This window comes from Ictidomys tridecemlineatus, chromosome 5, assembly GCF_052094955.1.
Source record: "Ictidomys tridecemlineatus isolate mIctTri1 chromosome 5, mIctTri1.hap1, whole genome shotgun sequence".
Lineage (NCBI taxonomy): Eukaryota > Metazoa > Chordata > Mammalia > Rodentia > Sciuridae > Ictidomys > Ictidomys tridecemlineatus.
The window spans coordinates 59,778,805-59,804,896 of record NC_135481.1 but is presented as its reverse complement, the minus strand read 5'-3'; the positions used below and the strand labels follow the sequence as shown (position 1 = coordinate 59,804,896).

At 48.0% G+C, this 26,092-nt stretch overlaps 1 protein-coding gene across 1 annotated transcript in view; it reads left to right on the top strand.

Moving 5' to 3' along the window:
* Positions 1-26,092, top strand: part of Sptb (spectrin beta, erythrocytic) — a 124,389-nt gene that overhangs the window by 56,030 nt on the left and 42,267 nt on the right. Inside the window, exons 3-14 of the mRNA XM_005322793.5 lie at positions 14,338-14,489; positions 15,688-15,861; positions 16,597-16,688; positions 17,553-17,633; positions 17,925-18,040; positions 18,431-18,543; positions 19,470-19,657; positions 21,459-21,576; positions 22,201-22,359; positions 23,363-23,665; positions 24,306-24,456; positions 25,135-26,005. Coding sequence (XP_005322850.2) covers positions 14,338-14,489; positions 15,688-15,861; positions 16,597-16,688; positions 17,553-17,633; positions 17,925-18,040; positions 18,431-18,543; positions 19,470-19,657; positions 21,459-21,576; positions 22,201-22,359; positions 23,363-23,665; positions 24,306-24,456; positions 25,135-26,005 — 2,518 coding nt within the window. The remainder of the gene's footprint in view (positions 1-14,337; positions 14,490-15,687; positions 15,862-16,596; positions 16,689-17,552; positions 17,634-17,924; positions 18,041-18,430; positions 18,544-19,469; positions 19,658-21,458; positions 21,577-22,200; positions 22,360-23,362; positions 23,666-24,305; positions 24,457-25,134; positions 26,006-26,092) is intronic.

Here is a 26,092-nt window from a genome sequence, read left to right as displayed (position 1 = left end):
TTTAGAAAACCAAGGTAAATTCCATTTTTAACAGTTATTCATTGTACTCTTACTAAGTTTAAAGCTAAACCCCCAGCCAGACACAAGAGGAGAGGGGTGAACCAAAGAAGTGAATTCAATATAGCATCTGTCTCTAAGGAGTTTTAATCTATTAGGGAAAAATGAACTATGCTCACAATTAATTAGCATGAGTAGAATTAGAGAACTGTAGGAAAGGCATATCATTTAAATAGCAATGAGAGAGCAAGGGAGGATATGCAGGGAGAATTGTTCCTGGAGGAGAAAGCTATCGTGCTGGGGAATGGAAGGGTGCTTGCTCCCGGGATGGGCAGAAAGCCTAAGGGTTACCCCAGGTGGCTGTGAGTGTGGTAGCCATGTCTGAACTGCCTGGGAAGCTGGTGGAGATGGATTAAAAGGGGCAAGCACAAGAGGGCATCACATGGAAACAATGGTCAGTCCTAGGTCCGTCAGGAAAGAGCCTTCCCTAACCATGGCTGTGCCTGACACCCTACCCCTCACTAAGAGTGTGTGTGCCCTACCTACCTAAGAATCTGAATGCTCCTGTGGAGTGTCCTGATCGGGCCTTAATGTTTCAGAACATCTGGCTCACAAGTAAGTTTGGGGTCCTTTCAAGATTTTTATAAACAACTAAGCAGTTTATTTTGAGAGCCCACCAGAGTGACCTCTGCTTGAAGCTAAAGCTTTGAAAAGATCCAAATAGAGTGGCTGGCTGGCTGCATTCTGCTGAGTGGGCAAGGTGAAGAAAGGAAGTGTGTCCAGCTTCCCCAGATTTAACTTCTTGATAGTTTTTTCCTTCTGTACTGTCTTTGGGGCCACCTCAGTAGTCCAGGCAGGGGCCAGCCTTTCCAATGAGGCCTTAGGAAGTGGACGCTGCCGTTAGTCCCAGCTTGTCAGAGTGGTCTATGGCTGTTCTCCACGTGTAAAAGAATATTAAGGCCCAGAAGGACTTTAGCCCTGTGTTCCTTCTGGAGTGGAGGCAGTCTGCTTGGAGGCTACGTAGCAGGTGGGGGAAGTTGGTCTGGCATTTTGTTCTGCAATGGAAGATGTAGGGAGAGGAGGAAACTCTCACCAGACCCGTATTTGAGTCCTGATTCCACCTCTCATGCTACTGATATGGAAGAATCACTGGCTCAAACTTGATTTCCTGTTTTTAAAAAATTGGACAGTAGTACTTTCCCAAGGTGATTGTGAAAAACAAATCAAGTGCATGAAAATATTTCATCAATAATAAAATGCTAGGTAAATTTTGGATGTTATTAATACTAAGAACATTTCCTGTAAATACTTTCTGTCCTTTCTCAACTTCTTATGTTCAAGATCATCAGCTCAGTCTTGGTCCTAGTGACCTAGGCCTGTTCCAGGACCTGTTTCTTCTGCTTCACCCCCACCTCCTTTGCCTGGGAAAGCCTGGGTTGTAAGAAGAACCAGGAGCATGGAAATTAGGCAGAGGCTTATGCTTGAAACTCTTGGCTCTGTGCCCTGCCCCTAGACCTCAGGTCCATGAGATTGAAGCCCCGTGCCATGCAGGTCTTTCCCTCTATAGGGCCATCCACTCCCGTACCATAGCTGTGTCTCTACCATCCAACTGGGTGACACAGGGGACCAAGAAACCAGAGGGTGATGGGCCGTGTCAGATGCTTTTCTGACTTGGCAGCTCCTCCAAGTCCTTCTCCACCCCGTGACCTGTGGTTGGAAGACCACTGGGCTAACAGGACTCTATCTTTTCTGCTCTTAAAGTCAACTTCCTCTCTGCTCTATAGGAAATACTCCCTATTCTGCCTTTCCTACTAGTCCCAGCTCTTCTTGTCTGGGCCTAAATATGCAAGCTATCTGGTTACTCCGTTTTTTAAAAAAAAATATATAAAAATTTTTTGACCTCTCTCCAGAATGAATGACTTTTGATTTGAAATGGGGACTCAGCCTGGCTAAAGTGAAGGGGAAGGTAGGGAAGAAAGCTTGCAGAGGGGATGGAATTGACCTGGCGATGCCAGGGGGAGGGCGTGGACCCAGCAAGAGTCATCTCCTTTAGATTTTGGCTTCTTCACCTCAGTCTCTGGCTGGTAACACTTCACAGGGTTAAGCGGTGGGTCACGGGGGACCATTCTGCTGTGCTTTGATGACCGTCTCTAATGTCTTTCTGCTTTTCGGAGCTGCTTTGAGGGATAGAGGAAGGGGAGCAGCCGAAAAGCCCAAGTTCCTGTCCCTCCAGAAGGGTCTAGCCTTCATGTTTTGATAGGAAGACTCCTAGTGTCTCCTAGAGCCACTGTCCCTGCTGCTCAAACCCGGTTTCCTCTCGTTCTCTTTCTCACACTGGGAGCCACCCTGCACACATGTGGCTGTCCCAATGAGGGATGAAGCACTGCAGACTGCAGGGAAGTACCAGCCAGAGTGCCCGCCCTCTCGACTCTCTCCTCATGGTGGGGGTGGCAGGGAGTGGGGGGGAGAGGGTGGGGGGGCCTGCCTGCACACCCCTCCTGGCACCAGGTTATGTCCCCCACTGACTCTGGTGAGGATGCCTCTGGGTAGATGTGACCCAGCTGAGAGAGGAGGGGGAGGGGGAAAGCAGCAACAAGATGCCCCTCCAAAGAGAAACCCTGTGCATTAGCCTCTCCTCCTTTCTTTCCTCCCACACCCTTCTTCCCTCCTGCTCCCCCTGCCCTGCACATGCACACAGCTGAGTGCCCCCACCCCCTGCTGGGTGATTTATGGCTCCTCAGTACACAGAGGCATCTCAAAGATAGCAGCACATAGAACAGTCCAGAGCCTGCTGAGAGGGACCTGAGAGGAACAGGGATGACAGGCCCTGTCTCAGTCTTTCTCCTGTTCCTTGTCCAGTGGGGCAATTGCTAAGGGAGAAACTAAACAGAGCTCCTTCATTAAAAACCGAGTGTGTGACATGGTGCAGCCTGCTCCATTTTGCCTTTAAATTAGAAGCCAGGGACATCTCAAATTGGAGGCGAGCTTCCTTTCTGCATTATCTCATGTGACCTTCTTCCTGGAAATGAGAGGAGGCTCAGTGGTGGGGGTGGATGAGGACAAGCCAAAGAATGTAACAGGGTAGCAGGTGCACCACAGGCCGTGGCCCTGTGCTCGGAAGCACGTAGTTGCTGCCACTTTGAACCTTGACCATCTTCCTGACTCACTGTGTCCAGACCCCAAGGTTAAGTTCTGTAACCAGCAGATATGACATCAGAACCTCAGGTCGGTGGGCTTCAGACCCTGCTGCTCCCTGCCCATCCTCCCTGGCTGCCTTAGCGCTCCCCTGAGAGGGACGCATGGGCTCCTTCCTTCTGACTTTGGTGACCAAAGACCCTGAGAGCTCCTCAAGAGATGCTCGGCCTCTCCTTGGACCCCCCCCCTTTACCTGTACCAGGATGATACTGATCCCTAGTGGCCCAGTGACCTAGGAAGGGCTCTGTGTCCAGAGGGCAGATGACTGGGGTCTACCGTTTCTTAGCAGCCTGTGAAATCAATAGATTCAGAGGCAGCTGCGGGAGAACAAGGCTTCAGCTCTGCATGGCCCCAGCATCTCTCTCCTGCTACCTGTGAGCACAGAGAGGGTGTTATTAATGGGACGTTTTAAATTTTTTTTTTCTTTTCAGATTTCAAAACATAAAATTGAGTTTTACTTAGAGACTATATGTTAGGAAAATATACTATTCAAGGAACTATCTGTTACCATCAGCAATTATTTTAATGTACTATCGGGAAAAAAAAATAATTGGATCAGCTGCTTCCTCTTGGAGGTCAGCCATTGTGAGATGGTACCCACCCCCACTGTATAGAAAGATCTGCCTGTTACCTGTGCAGGTAAACCCAAAGAGGCAGCATTGCCACCTGCACTGTGTGGTCCAGGACCTTGCCTGGGAGATAACACCTTGTCCCCTCGTGCCTTTTGATCAAAGCTGTTCTTCCTCTTTGAAAACTCTTAACAAAACCAGTCAGTTCCACCTTCTTTGGTTGACTGCTATCTATCATTGTGAAGAAGCTTTATCAAATATTAATACACCAAGGTTAATAATAAGACTCTCTTCCCTCCCCAGGCAGTGCAGTCTGAGCGAGCCATGTTAACAGTCTCCTCCATCTTTGGGACATGTCTATGGGCTGTCCCCTCTGTTCCCAAGGACATGCTCTGATACCAGGCTTCTTAGGAGCAGCCCAGCACTCATTCCCTGCCCCCTTCCCCCCAGAGGGCCCCTTTGCATGTTGCTGGGCTGAAGTGGGGGGACCCAGGGTGTTGTTTTCAGAGCATTGTTCATTTTATCGTTGTCACACAGAGAGAATGGCAGGGAGGCTAGTAGCAGCTGTGTCTCTGGGAACATTTTTGCCTCCAGACCCTTTGGCCTTCAGACATTGGAAACTAGATCAGCCAGGGAATCTCACCTTACAGTCTGGTGAAAGAGGGGCAGATCAGATCAGCACACACGTGTCTGTCTACAGATGCACACACTTTACTTAAATTATGATACATGCTGTGAAGATATCTGGGGAACTATAAGATTTTATAATATAAAGCACAGGTTATAACTCATGCAAAGAATTGAGTAGGGGCTTATTGGAGTCAGAACAGAGGTCAGTGGTAGAGAGAGGAAGGGGCAGGCAGGAGGTGTGTCCCAGAGGGCTGGTTATGGTAAGATCAGACACCTGGCAAGAAGCAGCTGGAGATTCCAAAGGGGTGGCAGAGGAAATCATTTGCAGAAGGAGGCAGATTGAAGGGTCAAAGGGAGGGAGCTGTTAGCTGGGAGAGCGGTCAGGTTCAGGCCAGGAGCTGTGGCCTTCAATAGAAGACTGGGTGGCCAGCGCTGCTCCCAGCCCATCACCGAGCTTTTAGCAGGGAAGTGACATGTGTCAGTTTGGGTTTCTAAAGATCACTCTGACTTCAAAGGGGGGATAAGTGGTGGGGAGGCTGTGCAGAAGTCCAGGAGAGGATGGATGGCAGCTGGGTCGCCGCAGTGGGGAGAAAGCGGTCCCTCAACTCCTTCTTCCGTCCTTCTGCTGCTATAGTTGGGTGGCCTTGGCCACGCCACTTTTGCTCTTGCTCCTCAGGGGCTGTTTCCTGGCCTGAACACCAGGGCTCCGTCTAGATGATGCCCAGGGCCCTTCCAGCTTAGACAGCCCAAGAAGAGGCCACCTATGGGACATCACTGACAAAGTGCTACTTTATGCTGAAGCGTGACATTTTGGATCCTGGTTTGGGAGAAGGAGGTTAATCTCTTTTAGCAAAGCCGTGGACACAGCCAGAAATCTCCCCTGGGCTGAGGCTGAGTCCTGGGTGGTCTCGACCTCCCAGACCAGGTTCTCAATGAGTATGTCCTTTTTAAGCAGACACCACCAGCTGCTTGCTGATATGCCTGGTTCATGCACACTACTGTGTGTTCCGGGTGCTTTAAGGTTGTCTGTTACCACCCTGTGAAGGAGCAGGTAGAGCTGTGTCCATTCCCCCCTATACAGGAGGGAGGCCTCAGAGCCAGGTGGCAACCGACCAGGCAGGCCTAGAGAGAGGGCCAGGGTTTTAAAATCATCACTGTGCTTCTGGCTGCAGACCCAGCCTTCTTGAATGTTCCCGAATCTTACATTGTCACCTCCTTTGCATCTCACCCAAGATACGCCTTCCTGTTTTTCCTTCCACGACCAGCCTCACCAGGCTCTTTGATCAAAACTTCCAACTCAGTGCTCTCTCTCACATCCCGTATGCACTGTCACTTGCGAGGGATAATTGGTCCTTGTTCTATGGTGTTTTCCAACACATTTTTAGTGAGGTGCTGCTTCAGCTAAGAACCACCTTTTTGGAGGCGGGGGGGCTACTGGGGATTGAACCCAGGGACACTCAACCACTGAGCCACGTCCCCAGCCCTATTTTGTATTTTATTTAGAGACAGGGTCTCACTGAGTTGCTTAGCACCTCCCTTTTGCTGAGGCTGGCTTTGAACTCCCAATCCTCCTGCCTCAGTCTCCCAAGGATTACAGGCATGCGCCACCATGCCTGACATACACCAGGCTCTTCCTCACTTGGAGTATAAAGTTCAAATTCCTAGACTGCCCCTCAGCTGTGTGGCTCTGAATCAGTTAAGTACCTCATCCCCACCCAAACATGCACACATGTGCACACGGGCATGCGTACTCCCTGGGTATCAGACGAGGGGTTTTGAACAAGACCCCCCCGCCTTTCTTCCCTGCTGTTCCAGAGGCATTATCTTCAAACCTCAGATCAAAGCTAGGTTTCTTCAAAAATAAAACCTTTTTATTTAAATGGGTCTAGGATAACCTGTTTTCTTTTGCTGAAATATTTAAGATCCTCTTTTATTTTTAAAAAATATTAAGGCAATTACTTTTATATTTTTAAACATTAGCAAAAATATATGTTTAGTACAGAAAAGATAAGAAAAACAGGTAAAGAAAAAGCTAGAGCCACTGTTAATCTGTCATGTGCATATATTTTAATGCCTGCAGATACGTGACTATGTATAAATACCAAAATGTTACTATAATGTTATAATTTTAGAACTTTTTCACTTAATATTACCATGAATATCTTTTCACACCAATAAATATTCAAATTATCATTTTCTTGGCTTTACAGTCCTCCTTTACATGACTACACCCCAACCTAGTTAACCAGCCCCCTTATGTTCAACTCTGTTCACTTTCTTTTTTTTTTTTTTTTCCCCCAGGTACTGAGTATTGAACCCAGGGGCACTCAACCACTGAGCCACTTTCCCAGCCCATTTTTGTATTTTATTTACAGACAGGGTCTAACTGAGTTGCCTAGGGCCTCACTAAGTTGCTGAGGCTGGCTTTGAATTTGTGATCCTCCTGCCTCAGCCTCCTGAGCCGCTGGGATTACAGGCTTGCGCCACCTCGCCCGGCTCAGTGTATTTTCAAAGTCAATCTTAAATGCTTTATTCTTACATTTTACATTTTCAGACTTGCCTAAGTACCCTACAATCCTACCCTGAAATCAACCCTAGTTAGGTTGCAAATCCTTCAGGGCAGGAGAACTGCATTCCACTGTTCACAGGTCCAGTGTGAAGAAGTTAACTGGTTGGAAACAAAATTCCCCACCCCCCAGCTAGTTAAACAGGAACAGTAGAATCCATGCCAACCCCTCTTATGATGTGGTGGGAGGCAGAGTGTGCCTGGCTGCGCCCCCTCAGGACCCCAGGATCCATCCCTGGAGCTCAGGAGTGTTTCCCCTCCTTGACCTGCCCCCTCTTGCCCTTGTGCAAAGATGCTTAAAAATGCTTGTGATTTTTGCCTAGTGAAAAATCCTTAGGTAAGGAAACACAAAAGGAACTAGCCTATGTTGGAAAGAAGGGGAAAGAAAAAAACATTTAAATTTTCTGTAAAAAAGGAAAATGTACTTATTTCTGTTTTAAAGAAGAAATATGTATATACCTGGTAGGTAAAACTGAAAAGTTACAAAAGGGCAAATAACAAGTTTTACTCCCTCCTTAGCCTTCCAGGCACCCAATTCTTCTCTTACAACCTGTGTTAACTATGTCTTGTATATCTTTCCAAGACTCTTTTATTCACATCTAAGCAAATGGTCTAGATTGTTTTCTGCCCATTTTTTAAACTATACATTCTTCTATACTTTCTCATCCAATACATCTTGAAATTGCTTTATATTAGCACATAAACAGCCTCCTCCTTCTTTTTACAGTTGTATAGTATTCCATTGTGTGGACATATAATTTTAATTTAACTAGTCCCCTATTGATGAATATTTAGGTTGTTTCTGTTCTTTATTTCAAAAAGTGCAGTGAATAAACATTTATGTATGTTATTTTGCAAATGTACATGTATAGCTGTAGAATAAATTCCTAGAAGATAAATTACTGGTTCCCAAAGTATGTGCATTTGTAATTCTATTCAGTCTTGCCAAATTGCCTCTCATAAAGGTTGCCCCAGTTATGCCCTTTCCAGAAACATATGCATGCTTTCTTCCCCACATTCTTGCCAACATCATATTTTATCAGACTTTTTGATCTTTGCTTATCTGATAAATGAAATATAGTGTCTTGGTGTACTTTCACTTACTTTCTGACTTTAAGTGTGAAAAACATCAAATATACAAAAAAATCAGAGACAAAGGTGAAATGAACTATCACCCACATATAATAGTTGTTAATAGTTTGCTGTATTTGCTTATCTATTTTTGGGATTGAAGTATTCTAAAAATAAAGACCATCATGACATTTTACCTCTAATTAGTTTAGTAGGTGCTTCTGGAAAAACAGGAACATTTCCCACCTAAGCATAAAATACCATTATTATATCTAATAAAATGAATACTGATATAATCTAATACCCACTTGCTATTCAAAGTTTTCTACTTGTCTCACAAATATCTTTTATAATTTGTTCAAATTAATTAAAGATACATATTAGACTTTGTGTGTGTGTATATATATGTGCTTTTAATGTGTACTTCTATTACAAATTGGTTGGACAGCTTTTTACATATTTAAGAGATGTTTATAATTTTTTTCTGTTAACTCTTTTATTTGGGGGGACAGGGGTGGTTCCAGGAATTGAACTCAGGGGCACTCAAGCCACATCCCCAACCCTTTTTTTGTATTTTACTTAGAGCCAGGGTGTCACAGAGTTGCTTAGGGCCTCACTAAATTACTGAGGCCATCTTTGAATTTGCAATCCTCCTGCCTCAGTCTCCCAAGCTGCTGGGATGACAGGCATGCGCCACCATTCCCAGCTTCTGTTAACTCTTTCTTCCTTTTGTTGGTCTTTTTCCTTATTTATATTTAGGCATTTGTGTAAGTCAGCTTTCTGTCACTGTAACAAATACCTGAGATAAACACCTTATAAAGAGAAAAGGTTTATTTTGGATCACAATTTTGGAGGTTTGGGTCCATGATCTGTTGACCCTATTACTTTGGGCCTGTGGTGAGGCAGCACATGGTAGTGGGGAGTGCACAGTGGAACAAAGCTGCTCCCTTCATGGCCAACATGCAGAAAAAAAGCAGAAGAAAAATAGACTCCTGCAATACCCTTAAAGGGCATGACCCCTAGTGACCTGAAGACCCCTATCAGGCCCCACCCCTTAAGGTGCCCACCACCTCCCAATGCCAAGCTGGGGACCAAGGCTTTAACACACGAGCCTCTGGGGGACATTCCAAACTTTAACGCTGTTCTTTTCGTATTAAGTAAATCGGCCCAGTGACACGTTACAAATGCATTTCCCCATCAGGTGGACTTTTCTTATGGTGTTTTATTCCACACACATACATTTTTTTGAGCATAGTTGAACTTTCAATCTTTTATTTTGTGGCATTTGGATTTTGTGTTGTGTTTAGAAGGCTCTTTTCTACAGTAACATTATTTTGAGGAACATCTTAGCATGATTGATTTGGGTATTTTAATGGTTTCATTTTGTACATTTTGGTTTTTGATTCAAATGAAACTTAACCTGGAGTAGGAAGTGTGAATTTAACTTTTCCTGGATGGTCATTTAGGTTGGCAAACACCTTTTACAGAATAATCAATCGTCTCTCCTCTTCATATTTGAAATATACCTTTATCAGATATTAAATGACCATATGTATTTTGGAATATTTTCTTTTTTCTTTCTTCTTCTTTTTTTTTTTTTTGTAGTGGGGATTAAACCCCAGGGGCACTTAATCATTGAGCCACATCCCCAACCCTATTAAAAAAATATATTTATTTAGAGACAGGGTCTCACTGAGTTGCTCAGGGCCTTGCTAAATTGCTAAGGCTAGCTTTTAGTTCAAGATCCTCCTGCCTCAGCCTCCTGAGCAGCTGGGATTGCAAGCATGTGCCACATTGCAGGGCCTATTTATGGTTTATTGATTCTGGTTTCTCATGCTAGTACCATGCTGTTCGGGGGGATTTGGGTTTGGTTTTTTTTTTTTTTTTTTTTTTTTTTAGTTCTGAGGATTGAATCCAGACATGCTCTACCACTAAGCCACAAATTTAACCTGGAATATGAAGCCACAATCCCCACTGCTTTCTATTTTTTTGTTGTGAGGAAAGGTCTTGCTAAGTTCCTTAGGATCTCACTAAGTTGCTGGGGCTGGCCTCGAACTTGCAATCCTCCTGCCTCAGCCTCCTGAGTTGCTGGGATTACAGATGTGCACCACCATACCCAGCAGTACTACACAGTTTTACCATAAATATTCTTTGAAAGAAAAAATACCTGAGAAGATTGGTTGCCTTTTATTACTCTCATTTTTAGAATTTTCCTAGTCATTTTTGTTTGCTTATTTTTCCAATAATTTTTGGATCATTTCTCTAATTTCTCCTAAATTTAAATTACATAATTAAATGCATTTCAGTAGTGTTAAATATGTATTAATTCAGGGTAAATTGATGTGTCTTGCTGGTGTTGAATTTTCTAATCCAACAATTCAGTGCGCTTTTTCAAATGATCTGAAACATTTTGTCTTTTTATGGTTGTTTGGGATCCTTACAAATTAACATTTCAGGAAATGACTGTGCCATACTTTCTGTGGCTCCCTTGGCCTCTAGGATTAAGTCTAAATGTCTTAGCTTTTCATTCAGGGATTGCTATATCCTGTTTAAAACCTGTTTTGCGCCTCTCTCTCTCTGTCTCTCTCTCTCTCTCTCTCTCTCTCTCTCTCTCTCTCTCTCTCTCTCTCTCTCTCTCTCTTTTTCCTGTGGTACTAGGACTCTAACCCAGGGCTTCACACATGCCAAGCAAGCACTCTACCACTGAGCCACATCCCCAGCCCTTAAAACCTATTTTGCACATGTCTGCTAACCTGCAGCATTCAGTAGCCTGTGGACAAGCTTTGTCCTTTGATGCCTGTCTGCTTGGGCTCATTCTGTCTTCCTGACTTTCCTTCCTTTCCACATATACAAAGTGCTTTTCTGAAGAAGGACCCCCTTGATGACTCCAATTGAAATGACCTCTGTCTTCTTTGACATCTGGAACATTTATTATATGCACCATTTATCTTGTAACTAAGCCAGTATTATCTTGTAGCAGCATTTGTGTGATTAAAACTAATTGCCATTTATTTCTTGTTTGGTTGAAAAATGAACTGTTAGTGAGTATGTGTCTTGTTTCCTCAACTCCATCATGAGACCTCCGGGAGCCTGAGGCGGCCTATGCGCACGCATTCTCTAGGACAGGCCCATGCACGTAGTAACAGAAGCCGTGGTGATGATAACTCACATGATGTCATGCTTTCTGTGTGCCAGCATTTTCCATGTATAACTCAGTGGAAAAATATGTGAGGGTTTGGTGTCGTGTGTATATTGGACCTTAAGCTTAACTTTTGAAGGAGGTTACGAGAAAGAGATCACTCATCAAGATACCTAGAGAGTAATTCTGGGTTAGAGCTGACCAGTGAGGAAGATGAGTTTTCTTAGGGCAGCCCTGACACTTAGTGGGAGTGGAAGTGGCCACGGCCTGGGAAGGAGGAGAATCGGAGTCGCCCTGGGTTCCAGAGACCAGGAGCCTGTCCATGCTCACTCACTCCTTCCTGCAAGGACAGGGTTAGAGCTCTGGAAATAAATCCTGGCTCCTGCAGAGCCTTGCTGAGGCTTCCTTCCCACAGCCTGATCCACTGCAGGATGGCTCTGGTGCCCTGGGGACAGGCCTATGCACAGCGCCTTCCCTCCTGTCCACAGTACCAGGGTCCCCCCCACCCCCCAGCTGGCTCTGGGCCACTGGTCTCTCCTGCACTCGGAAGGTTCCTGAGGAGTGACCAGGCCATGCGGGAGTGAATGTGCTGAGAGGGTCGATGGGGAGCAGCCAAGCGAATGGGCTGATGGGAAATTAATCCCCACCCTGGGCCTTTTCTCTCCTTTTGATCATCATTACCCTCTCGGGATCTTCCCTGTGTCTCAACACTGCAAAACATTGCAGGGTGCGGGGGACTCTGGGTAATTCCACCCCAGCCTCCAAGTTACAGCAGCCAACAGGCCACTGCCCGTGCTCTCCATCTGCAGCTCCAGCATTTGGGGGCCTAAAGCGCATCATTTATGTGTTGAAAACTGGGGAGCTCTGAGGATGTTTCATGAAACTTCTGCACCAATGTATGTGCCCGCCCAAACTCCATGTCCCCAGCTAGAAGTACCCCCTTATCCTTTTACCAGGTACAGATAAACACGTCTGAGCACTGTGTGTCATGAAGCTTTGGGGTTTAAAGACAGGAGAATGTAGAAGGAAAAAAAATTAGCTTTTGGGGACACTTACTTGCTAAAGGGGCTGAAAGTTTCAGTGCCTTAGTCAAAGGTTGCACATCTAATTGAAAGGATGAGCCACTTAAGAAACAGATCTGGTTTCTAGGGAAAACCCTGGGGGACTCTAGCTGACTCTGTTGAATCCCCAAATGCCCCAGAATAAATGCGGTTGCTTTCTGGCCAGCATTATCATCAACACTTTGGATGCATTTTGCTGAAGCTGTCTCTGAAACTAGGAAAGCATTTTAATTTGACGTAGACTACAGGGTTTCCGCATGCAACTTTGCCCAGAGGTCCAGAATGAATGAATGCCGTTTTATATTTTGTATTTATTTAAGGTTCAGATGAGCTGTACTAGTACTTTTCCTCTTCTTGGAGAGCTTCTTTAGATGGCTGCCACAGAATTTTTCATATATGACTCAAAAACCCATCATATGTGTCATAGCCTTCATCTGCCTCAAAGATGGGGACTGTCCTGTCCTTGAATTCCCTACCTCCACCCAGAGCCTGGCACCTGATGGGTGTACAGTAAACATTTGCTGAATGAATGAACAGATGAATAGAGAGGCTGAGTTCCTAGCACTAAAATAGCCATGAAGTAGGAAGGAATTTGATGCTAGAGCCTCAGGAACTGCCAGCTTTATACCCTTGAGGCGGCACTGGCTAGGCTCCTCTTTTTGTAATCCTGAAGTCAGGTATTTAATAATTGAAGAAGCCAGCCCTTCCACGGTTTGGGCTCTGCTGAGTTCACATCCAGCTTGCTTCCACAGTGCCAGCGTTCCCTCCAGGCTTAGCCACACTATGTCTGCTCTGGCTGTGACCCACCCCCCACGCACCGTCCCTAGGGATCCTGCAGGGCCCCCAGGCTCAGCCACGCTGTCAGGTCAGCTGAGCTCTGAATGCCCAAACCCAGGTGGCCAGGAGCCAATTGCCACCAACTGTTCACAAAACCAAGCAGAAGGAGGGCTCACGCCACCTTCTCTCTTGTTTCTATTTCTTCTTTTCTACCGCTCCTTGCTCTCTTTCTCCCCTTTCTTTGTGTTATCCCAGTCTTCTCTCTTCTCTCCAGCCTTACCTGGACAGGTTAGTGGCATTTATTTATACAAAGATACCAAGAATTACCCACTCGAATTGGGAGCTTCTTTGGGGCTGATGTTGATTAGGATGGAGGTGTCTTGTCACCATCCCAGAGCTGAAGATCAAGAACCCCTGCCTGCCATTCTGGGGGTAGGAAACAAAGAACTGTGCAATGGGTAGAATAGATATAGTGCAATGCTCATAGCTCCCGGAAGGAGCATTCATTCTCGTTAACCCCATGTGGATCACCATTCTATATATCCTAACTCTTCATCTCTTTCCTCTACCTACCAGGAACTCCTTGTAGGCAGATGATTTGTTTTACCTTCCTATGTCATCAGGCCTAACATAGGCCTGCCACCTAGTACAGTCATCCCTAGTACAGCTAGGAAGCACCAGCTGTGAAGCACCAGGCCCTGGGGGTGGAGAGGTGAACAGGACACCAAGGAGCCCACAGTCTTGCCAGAGAATCATACATTCGGCTAATACTTGGAAATGCAAATGCAGGGGTCAGGACATGCACAGGGAGACCTGCCCGAGCCAAAAGATCAGGAAAAGCTCTCCTGAAAATCCATTTACACTGAATCTTAAGGGATGGATGGGGATTAGATGAAGGAATATGGAAGAGTGGATGGAACAAAAAAGAACATTGGATGGAAGGGTGGATGGATGGATGGATGGATGGAAGGATGGAAGGATGGAAGGATGGAAGGATGGATGCATGGGTGGGTGAACCTAGCATTGAAGTCTGAATTCAATGCCACAGTAGTACAGAATATTCTGACCGGCAGTGGGAGACAGATGGTGAATCCGGGTGTTTTGTTAGGTGCGTGGTGGTGGGAGCAGTGTCTTCATTGCCTTCCTCGGCTGGCTTGTGGGTCAGACAGAGGTGCCGGGAATGGCACGTGCTCTTGGGAAATAGGTGAAAGGACACACCAGGCTCCTCTGCCAGGCATGGGGGACCCTGGGACTCAGGTGGAACTCCTCAGCCTGGATCACTTGGCCCTGCCAGCCTCACACAGCTCACCCAAATCTCTTCTTCCCACCCAGATGAACGGGAAGTGGTTCAGAAGAAGACCTTCACAAAATGGGTGAACTCCCACCTGGCCCGAGTTTCCTGCCGCATCAGCGACCTCTACAAGGACCTGCGGGATGGGCGGATGCTCATCAAGCTGCTGGAGGTGCTCTCCGGAGAGATGCTGGTAAAGCCCCTCTCTGTGCTGGACTTCTTCCTGGACTCATGGCCGGTGCCATCAGCCCCATTTTAGGAAAAGACATGGTCAGGGTACCTTCAATTCTCATGGTCTGCCAGGGTTTCTCCTTGTTCTTTTGGAATTCCCGATACTTAGAATGTCAAGGGTCCACATGGCGGACTAGGTCTTCTGACCTCTTCCCAGAGCTTCTTGTCCCTTCTGACCAAACCCACAATGGACAGTTCATTGAGCTCTTACTATGTGCCAGGCACGCTTCTCATAGAAGCCATGCAAAGCACTGTTGTTCTCACTGGAGTCTGAGCCTCTGGGGCTGCCTGTAAGGGCCTGAGCCTTAGCCTCCTCACATGCTGTTGGAGAATTTACATCTTTCCTGGAAGCCAGAGGAAAGTATGGAAGGTAGCTTAGCCATGTGATTTCCCACATGTGCTAGTGGAATCTCTTAGAGACCCTCTCGGCAGACCCCACCTGATGGTACCATGGCCTCTGAAGGACAAGTAGGTGAAAGCGCTTGTTTTGCTCTGTTACTTCCTTGGTGATCTTGGGCCTGTCAGATAGGACCCTCTTTGCTTCCATTTCCACGATGCATAGACTGAGAACAAGGATACGTGTACCTGAGGAAGTACTCTGAGAACCTTGGGGTTTGAATGAAAATGTACCTCACCTTTTCAACTCCAGGCTGAAGTTCTCTCTCTTACTTCTTTTGAAATACCACTGAAGAGTATTACCCTTGAGATCCCTTCGAATGGGACATTTAGCATCCTCGATGAGCCCCTTGGGTTTGAGTTGGAGGCATTTAGTGCAGGGAGGAGCATGATCGGCGGGCACGGGTCCGTTATCAATCACCAAGCTTTAAATCATTCTTGTCACTGACCTGCAGTAATTAGTTCTTAGAACTGTGTCTGGAGCATAGTAAGTGCTCAATTAACTGTTTGTCCTATTATTGTGTTCGAAGGCCATTTGGTGCCTGCTCAGAAGGCTATATTCAGACCCAAAAGGGCACCCATGCAGCCTGGTTGCCAAGCTCTGAGTCCTCACCACAGGGAACCTCCTACCTTTGCTAAAAGGAAAGCAAGAGGGACCAGTTGGCCAGGAGAGTGGAGGGTGGTGCTGATGGCAGGAGCTGGTTCAGCCTGCAAGACACCTGTGTGATCCCTCTGTGCCAACTGATGCCATTGCTGTCCCCTAGCCAAGGCCCACCAAGGGAAAGATGCGCATCCACTGTCTGGAGAACGTGGACAAGGCCCTGCAGTTCCTCAAGGAGCAGCGTGTGCACCTGGAGAACATGGGCTCCCACGACATCGTGGATGGCAACCACCGCCTGGTCCTGGGCCTCATCTGGACCATCATCCTCCGCTTCCAGGTGGGTCCCAGGGAGGAATTCAAGGAGGCCTCTTGGCACTTAGGGATCGTACAAAATAGTGACTAGAGACCAGTGAGTGTGCACCTTCTGGGAGTCTAGAAACCCATCTACGGGACAGAGATCTTGGAAAGAGAGCCTATCCTGTGTCATCCCAAAGTGCTGAAGCTCAGGGGCATCCCTCTGTTGTAGAGCAGCGTCTTGAGGGACACCATAGAAGTCAACAAGAAATAACAATAATCAGGGTCCAGATTATTCCTGAGGACATTTGGAAAGGGTGAGGGAAGGAAAGCAGGGCTTTTGACCCGCTGGCTTGAGGGTGGCCAGGAGGGAGAAGAGAACAGCCAGCCACCGACAAGGCCTCATCGCAGTGGTCCTGGAGGTCATAACAGCAGGACGAAAGGGCAGGGGGAACCGCTAATGAAACACTGCATCATCCAGCTTTCCTGTTGTTCTTCCATCCTGGGGGGGCATCGCACTGACCAGAGGAATCAGGGCGTGGTGTCGTCGATTCTCAGCGTCCTGCTAGCGTTTCCCAACTTAAGCTGTCTCCTCTGACGTGAGGAAGCCATCCCATGTGCTCGGGCAGACTGAGGCGACAGGGACCAGGGCCTCAGGGTGGTGTTGCTGCAGAGTCGGTGCGGTGAACGGATGGCTGCAGAGGAGGACAGAGGAAGGGCGTCCCTCAGGGATCTGTGCTAAACTGCTCCCCCCGCCCTCTCTCTCTGCCATCCTCAGATTCAGGACATTGTTGTCCAAACTCAGGAAGGTCGTGAGACGCGGTCAGCCAAAGACGCGTTGCTGTTGTGGTGTCAGATGAAGACCGCAGGGTACGTGTGCCTCGGCAACCCGCCACTACCACATTCCCCACCTGCCTCTGGCTCCCCCCGGGGCTGCCATCCCCAAGGGACACTAAGAATCACCACCTAGAACTGTAATCGCTCCAACATTATCAATGCTGCCTGTCCTGACCTGGTGCTTGGGGCTGAGGCAGGTTCTTTTCTAAAGTTGCCTGAGGTCAGACTGTGGGGCCTGTTGGGTGTGTAGGCCACCGTCATGGGAGAGCGTCTTTGTGTGGCTTAGGTCTGCCCCCTGGTGTTGAAGTAGCTCAGAAGGGTCAGATCTGTTCCTCTCCTGGCATATTGGCCCTCAGTTCACACACTTGTTTATGGCTCCAAAAGAATCTATTTCTCAGGGTTTTTTGTGGGTTTTTTTTTGGTACTGGACATTGAATCCAGGGGCATTTAACCACACTGAGTCAAAACCTCAGCCCTTTTTTGTATTTTATTTAAGAGACAGGATCTTGCTGAGTTCCTCAGGACCTTGCTAAGTTGCTGAGGCTGGCTTTGAACTCACGATGCTCCTGTCCCAGCCTCCCAAGCTGATGAGATTACAAGCATGAGCCACCACGTCCAGATATTTCTCAGATCATTTTTTTTTGGGGGGGGGAGGTGGGGGTAGGTACCGGGAATTGAACTCAGGAGCACTTGACCACTGAGTCATATCCTCAGCTTTATTTTGTATTTTGTTTAGAGACAGGGTCTCACTGAGTTGTTTAGGGCCTCACCATTGCTGAGGCTAGCTTTGAACTTGTGATCCTCCTGCCTCAGCCTCCCAAGCCAATAGGCTCACAGGTGAGCGCCACCGCACCTGGCCTATTTCTCAGATCTCACTGTTTCTCTTGAATATTTTAGGTACCCCCACGTCAATGTCACCAACTTCACCTCCAGCTGGAAGGATGGCCTGGCCTTTAATGCCCTGATCCACAAGCACCGGTAAGAGGAAGGAGAGAGCTGTGGGGACGGACTGGGTAGTTGGATGTGTTGCACTTAACACAGAGGCCAAGGGAAGGCTCCTCTGCTGTTTTTACTCCTTTCGCCCTTGGCCTCCCTAGTGTCCATGCTTCCCTTAAGTTCCATTCCCACCTGATGCCCACTTCCTCACCAGCTGGTGCTCACAGCAGCCCCTCTCCGCTGTTCCCGTCTCTCATTTCTCCTTTTTGGCCACCTTCCTGCATCTGTCCAGTGTCTTTCCATCATGCTAGGGCTGTCCATCTTTGTCTCCAGGCCTGACCTGATCGATTTTGATAAGCTGAAGGACTCCAATGCCCGGCATAACCTAGAACATGCATTTGATGTGGCTGAGCGCCAACTGGGCATCATCCCGCTCCTCGACCCTGAAGGTGAGCCAGCCCCCCTCACTATTCTAGAGAGAGCCGGGCTGAAAGGGTTCCTGGAGGCTGGCCAGGTGCCAGGTGCACTCAGGCACGGGGAGGGTGTGGGGACAGGCCAGGGCTCTGCACTGGACCAACTCATCAGCTCCAAGCAGGTTCCAAGCACCTCCCCTGCCTGTACACAGATCTAGTGTGGACCTTGGATCCCTCTCTCTGCCTTTGTAATTTGTGGTCCTGCTGTGCATTTCATCACCGTGTGAATCAGACCTTCTACTCTCACCCCATTGGCTGTCACTTGATGCCTATGGTTGAACTTGTGCCGGAGGAAGAGGGGCTGAACCTCAGCCTGACCTTTCTGGCTTTGGTTTGGTGCTGAGAGGGCACCCTTTCCCCTTACAGATGTCTTCACAGAAAACCCCGATGAGAAATCCATCATCACGTATGTGGTGGCATTTTACCACTACTTCTCCAAGATGAAGGTGCTGGCAGTGGAGGGCAAGCGTGTCGGCAAGGTACTGAGCTCTTCTGTCAGTACAGCATCATTCTTTCCATTTGCCAGCCCCAGGCCCTGTCCAGTCTGAGAGCTTCAGGTCTGGGCCCCCAGCTACAGCACGTGTGTGTGTGTGTGTGTGTGTGTGTGTGTGTGTGTGTGTATCTAAAGCATTCTGTCAAACTCTCCAGCTGACTTCCAAAGCAGATCTTTGTCCAGAAAGAGGTTTCAGAGATTTCCACCTGCAGCTCCTAGTGTCTTCCGCATGGAGACCTCATGAACATTCCCAAAGCAACCCCTGTGGGCTTATTTGGTTTGTCTGTGGCTTCAGACCTCTGAGGCTCCCATGGTTTACCAGAAACCCACCCCTCTGTACAGAACCTCAGGTCGGATTCCTTTCCCTTGCTGAGTCATTAACTTCTCAAGGATAGGAACCATTTCCCATTCATCTGTGTGTGTCTGGTATTTAATAAAGATGGTTCTCAATTCCTAAGAAACATTTTTGGATAAATGAATCCCTGTTTTTAAATAAATGAATCCCTAGCCACTCAAGAACTGGTATCCTGGTGCAGTGAGCTTACTAATCTTTTTTTGTTTTGTTTTGTTTTTAGTTTTAGTGGGACACAATATCTTTATTTATTTTTATGTGGTGTTGAGGATCGAACCACTGAGCCCCAGCCCCAGCCCGAGCTTACTAGTATTTTATAGGGTTAGAAGAAGGGGGCAAATTCTCCTGAACCCCAGCTCTCTGCCAATTTTGCAAGAGGGCTTCACCTCTTTCCAGCCCACCTCTTCTGCCTTAGCCACATTCTGGGTCTCAGGGGACAAACCCAACTTAGAACTCTCCAGGGCTTGAGAGATGGGAACCCACTTCAGGCACCTTGATTTTGAGCCCCATTGGTGACCTCAGCAGTGGAGATGAGAATGACTGAAAAAGCAATTCCTTAGGTCATTGACCACGCCATTGAGACTGAGAAGATGATTGAAAAGTACAGTGGGCTAGCCTCAGACCTACTCACTTGGATCGAGCAGACCATTAATGTCCTGAACAGCCGCAAGTTTGCCAACTCGCTGACCGGCGTCCAGCAGCAGCTGCAGGCCTTCAGCACCTACCGCACAGTGGAGAAGCCACCCAAGTAAGGGCACTTGGGAGGGTGTGGTTGTCGAGGGCTACCTGACTGTTCAAAGGTAGAGCCTGGCTCTGGGTGTTATGAAGTGTATCCATGGGCCACAGCCTCAAGATTCAAGAGCTGCATGCACATCTGTCACCAGCATCATGCCCCTCTTGGCCACCCTACTCCCAAGTCATCAATTTATAGGAAACAGGCATTGATGAGAAACCCTGACTCATAACCAAGGAAGGTATTTTGTAGAACCCCTGCCCCCACCCATTGAGGCGCAGGAAAGGAACTTGAGGCTTCTGAGTCTCCTTGGAGCCCTAGTTTTGGAGAGCTCTGCTTTTGTCTGTGTCTTGAGCTGCAGGTTTGTTTTCTGGAGATGACCTCTGTATTTTCAGCCTCTGAGCTCTCTGTGTGGGGCCTTGTGATCATCAAGTATATCCATCTCTGCCTCTCCCATCTGTCACTGCTCCTCTGCAAAGCACTAAGCCTGCTGCTCAGAATCTCAGCACCACCCCACCACATGTATACACATACACACAACCATGCAGACACATATGTGGGCACACACAAAACTGCATGTGCATGCACATGTGCACAAACAACCACACACATGCATAGATCTGTGCACACAATCATGGATGCGCACACACAACCATGGACACACAGGAACGTATTCCCAACTGTGCACAAACAGTGCATCCACACATGCACACGAACACACATACACCACACACACATGCATGTGTGTACAATGCAGTTATGCAGGCACATATATACTCACAACCATGTGCACACATACATGCATGTGTCCACAAACATGCACACAAACATGTATGTGCATGTGTGGTCTCCCTTCTCATCTCCCACACTCTCCATTCAAGACTCTCAAACAGGGAAAGGTTAGACACAGAGCCTAGAATGTTCTATAAACAAGGATCTGTCTTTTAGCCTGACACTTTTAAAGTCCTAAATTCAATACAGATAGTATTCCTTGTGGGTCTACCAGGCACTATACACAGGGTGTTACCCTTGGTTGTATAGACAGTGCTTCAAGGACTTAGCCCTCTTAAGTGCCTCTGAGCACTGAGATCCATCAGGCTGAGCTTGTGGTGGACACCTGGCTTATAGCCAATCCCAGCTGCCATGTGAAGGGTGTTGACATAAGTAGCCCCCTGAGTTTCATGAAGACGTGTAAAAGTCCCCAGTTACGTGGAGCTTAGAGCCCATGTGGCAGACATCAGTCCTGCTACCAGTTCTTGTCTCCTGTACCCACAATCCTCCCAGAGCCCATCCTTTCCTGACCCCTTGAAAACATCTGGCCTATAGGACTTATTGGAAGATCCAGCTTATTAGCACTTGGGGGGAAAGTTGCATTCAGCACAATATGTTCTTATGTGGATAATGCTGCTCCTAAGGTTTTATTGACTCAATTTAAAAAAAACTATCTAAAGAGCTAGTCAGAAGCCTTCATCCTTTGCAGAACAGGGAAGAGTGTCTTTATGTCAATTGCTAAAACCTGATATCTACCAGAATATTTCAGTTAACTGTTCCCTGTGGAAGCAAATGATAAGTGCTGTGTTAGCCACTGTGTTTTCTCTCATATGCGTTATGAAAACCCAAACCCCCTAAGATCTCCCTTGGTGAGAATGATAGATGTTGTAACAGGTAAGCAGACCTGAGGCTTCCCTTTACTTTTCCTTTGTTTTTAAATCAAATATACTTTGCTGTCCAAGATCCAAAAACCTCTGTTGTTGTCAGCAAGCAATTTGGCCATGAGGATCATGACACCAATCTCCTACCTCTGTTTTCTTGACAGGTTTCAGGAGAAGGGGAACCTGGAAGTCCTACTTTTTACCATCCAGTCTCGGATGAGAGCTAATAATCAGAAAGTGTATACGCCCCACGACGGGAAACTAGTGTCTGACATCAACCGGGTACCGTGGTGTTTTCCATTATGCATTCTCAGTGGTGGGCTGAGCTCCTGATGCAGGCATGCGGAATGGCCCCTGGACGAGGTTAAACCAAGCCAGTTTGTTTAGCGGTATTAGCTGCTTGCTGGCTATTTGGAGGCGTTGTTCTGAGAGATCAAACTCTACCCACCATCTTTTTTTGTTCAACTCCTTATTCAGATACTCAGAACTATTCTTTGGAGCCAGGTGCATAGCCTGTCCCCAATAGAACCTTGAATTTATCTTTGAATATGGAATATTAATTACTTATAACAAAAGAGAAATGCCTGAAGATGTTTCCAAGGGTTGGAGGTAATCCTTTAGTCAACAAGTATTTACTGAGCTTCCAGAGAGTTGAAAAACACGATATCGGGTCTAGAGTCTGAGGCAGATTTAGGGGAAGAGGGAAGCGAGAGGTCACGACCGGTGCTCCTCCACTCTTTGGTTGGCCCAGACACGAAGCCCGAGCTTTCAACTGCCACCACATCGCCCAAGAGCATGGAGATTTACCTAGAATCCCGAAATCACTGTGTGTCGGGTGAAAGAGATGGGAGCCCAAAGCCACCCGTTTCTCCTGTGCCCCAAGAATTCTCCTTCTGCCCCACACAGGCCTGGGAAAGTCTGGAGGAAGCTGAGTACCAGAGGGAGCTGGCCCTGAGGAGCGAGCTCATTCGGCAGGAGAAGCTGGAGCAGCTGGCCCGGCGCTTTGACAGAAAGGCTGCCATGAGAGAGACGTGGCTCAACGAAAACCAGCGCCTTGTGACTCAGGTAATGGGGATGCACTTGGGGATGGCAGGAGAGGGGAGTGCTTCAGAGGCCCCAGCTCTCAACTGACTTGGAGCCTGATCGGCCTCTCAACAGCAGCTCGATAAGCTTCTCCTCACCCTTGTAGCCCAGCTCCTTGAGATTGGCTGGATTAAGAATGGTTTCTGAGGAAGAACTCTCTGGAATTTATTGTCTGTCTTTTTTTTTTTTTTTCTGTGCTGGGGATCCAACCCAGGCCTTACCCATGCTAGTCAAGCACTCTATCACAGAGCCCTATACCCCCAGCCTGTATTAAATTTCCTTTTTAGGAAAGAGCCTCATAGTCCAGAAGTGGCCCCTAAAGTTGTCTTACGTGGGCTGTAGCATCAGCAAAAGTGAGGGGTCAGAGTTGACACTAAATGATGGTTCTCTGGGAAAGGTGAAATCAGATGCACCTTTTGGAATCTAAGCCTCTAGGCTTGGGACATATTTTACCAGCTAAGAATGGACCCCAGGGCTGATTCTCCATCAGAGCATCTGTTCCCTCCTACTTAGAGCTTAGAATGAAATTAAATTCTGTCCAGAAAGGGGGTAGCGAGTCTATTGAGAGCAATGGAGAGTGTACGTGCGCCCCAGATAGCACAAGGGTAAACCATCTGTTCGCAGCTTTGTGGCTTCTGAGAGCAAGCAGTCCTTCCTACCCAGAATCAGACAGGTCCTCTCTTGGCAGGGTGGGGGAGTGCCAGCAGGCCACCAAAGCTCTGCTAGTAATACGCCTGTCACATCACCCACGAGTGTGGCACAGAGAATAAAATAAGGGACTGCTTTTAAAGGTTCTTGCAAGACATTTCGTTTTTGGAACTTGGCTCTGATAAGATAGACTGCCAAAAGACAGCAGACTGTCTCCTCGCTGGGAGTGCGCTTTCCCACCCAGCCGTTGTGCTGAAGGGACCTGCTCGCTCTCTACATTTGGGAATGAACTTGGGGGAATCTGATGGAACTGCGTATTGTTGTCCCTGGGGTACAGGATAACTTTGGGTACGACCTGGCAGCTGTGGAGGCTGCCAAGAAGAAGCACGAGGCCATCGAGACTGACACAGCTGCCTACGAAGAGCGGGTGAAGGCCCTGGAGGACCTGGCCCAGGAGCTGGAGAAGGAGAATTACCACGACCAGAAGCGCATCATGGCCCGCAAGGACAACATCCTGCGCCTGTGGAGCTACCTGCAGGAGCTGCTGCGGTCCCGGCGCCAGAGGCTCGAGACGACCCTGGCCCTGCAGAAGCTCTTTCAGGACATGCTGCACAGCATCAACTGGATGGACGAGATCAAGGTGGGCCCCAGGGACCACCTACCCCTTCCCCTACCCACCCCAAGCGGGTTCACCATGGACCTTAATGGCCCTGCAGTTAGCATATGCTCCGTTAGATACCGTTTAGCCAATCACATCCCTGAAGCAAAATGGAGAAACTGAGGCAGTAGAGTGTCAACATCATCTGCCTGTCTGCTGCTTGGCTCATTCTGCTCCATCCAGGCAGATGTCACCATCCCACGTGCACAATATTCCCAGTGACCAAGAAATCTTGGGTTTGTGGTCACTGGGGGCCAGCCTGCCGGATCAAGAAGAGACAGGCATTAATCAGGAGCCTGGAGAATCAGGCTGACACTGCTTGGAATCCACTCACAGCATAGGTCCAACCAGAGTCTGAACTCTCCCCTGTACTCCACTGGGTCTTGACCAAGGAAGTCACATCAGGTTGACTGCAGAGCCTTGAGACTGATGTAGTAGATGAATATGGGGCTTGGGCTTTCCGTAGGACTGTCCATGGGTGATTCCAACGGGCACCCTCTGCATGAACTCCTGCTCTGTAGTTTATTCTGTCCTGAGCAGCAGCTCAGATACATGGGCATGCCCTTGGGAGGGGTCCCATCTCTTTACTTCTTTTTGTCTGCTCTATCATGTCCTCCACCAGGCTCACCTGTTGTCTGCTGAGTTTGGGAAGCACTTGTTGGAGGTTGAGGACTTGCTACAGAAGCACAAGTTGATGGAGGCTGACATTGCCATCCAAGGGGACAAAGTCAAGGCCATCACTGCAGCCACCCTGCAGTTCACTGAGGGGAAAGGTGAGCTCAAAGGTGTCTCCTGTGGCCAGAGCCCCATCCTCTGGCCTGACACCCACTTTGGATATATCTTTAGAATTCTGCTTCTTTCATCAAGTGATAGTGCATGAAGCTTGAGGATAGCCAAGCTCTCCAGATAGCAGGCAGCTGCCTTGGAATCTATACTCAGGAAACATTCAGAGTACTAATAAGACATCGTCCATCTTCCATTCTCTTTGCTAGTTCATTATGGCTGAGACCATTTAAATTTTTAGTTTCTGGTCTTAAATAGAAGATCTCACTGCCTCCTTAAAATTTCATTCTAAACTTTTTAATATCATAGACTGGGGATATAGCTCAGTGGTAGAGTACATGCCCGCCACACACAAGGCATGATTGCACATAAGCAGTTTGAATGCAATCCCCAATACTGCAAATAAATAAATAAATAAATAAATAAATAAAGTTGTATCATGCGTTTCTATTGAGAACCGATTTAACTTTTAATCTCTCTTATTCCTAAAGTTTAGACCAATGATAAAGAATTTGGCCTGACCTCTGAGTAACTGAGAACTCTGGCATCCAATCCCAAAGCCCCAACAAGATAGCAGCTTCAAGAGTGTATGGTTTTTAATCTGGTAACCGAGCTGAAAGTTGCCTATAAGCCCTTCTCTGTCGTCATCCTCCCTCTTCCTATTCCAGGGTACCAACCTTGTGACCCCCAGATCATCCAGGACCGTGTCAGCCACCTGGAGCAGTGTTTTGGGGAGCTGAGTGACATAGCAGCTGGGCGGAAGGCACAGCTAGAGCAGTCCAAGAGGCTCTGGAAGTTCTTCTGGGAGATGGATGAGGCCGAGAGCTGGATCAAGGAGAAAGAGCAAATCTACTCCTCCTTGGACTACGGCAAGGACCTGACCAGTGTGCTCATCTTGCAGCGCAAACACAAAGCCTTCGAGGATGAGCTGCGCGGGCTGGATGCCCACCTGGGGCAGATTTTTCAGGAGGCCGAAGGCATTATTGCACGCAAGCAGTACGGGTACCCGCGGATAGAGGCCCGCGTCAAGGAGGTGTCGGGCCAGTGGGACCAGCTGAAGGAGCTGGCTGCCTTTCGTAAAAAGAATCTCCAGGATGCGGAGAACTTCTTCCAGTTCCAGGGAGATGCGGACGATCTGAAGGCCTGGCTGCAAGATGCCCACCGGCTGCTCTCTAGTGAAGATGTGGGGCAGGATGAAGGGGCCACACGGGCCCTGGGGAAGAAGCACAAGGACTTCCTAGAGGAGCTGGAAGAGAGCCGAGGGGTGATGGAGCACCTGGAACAGCAGGCTCAGGACTTCCCCCAAGAATTTCGGGATTCCCCCGATGTGACCAACAGGCTACAGGCCCTCCGGCAGCTCTACCAGCAGGTGGTGGCCCAGGCGGACTTGCGTGGGCAGAGGCTGCAGGATGCCCTGGACCTGTATACAGTGTTTGGGGAGACGGATGCCTGTGAGCTGTGGATGGGCGAGAAGGAAAAGTGGCTGAAGGGGATGGAAATCCCAGACACCCTGGAGGACCTGGAGGTCGTGCAGCACAGGTCAGAGGGGCTCAGCCTCTGCTCACCTCCCCAGCCAAGGCTTGGGTGCCACCTTCCACCTCTAGGTCAGCAGGGGTCTCTGAGAGG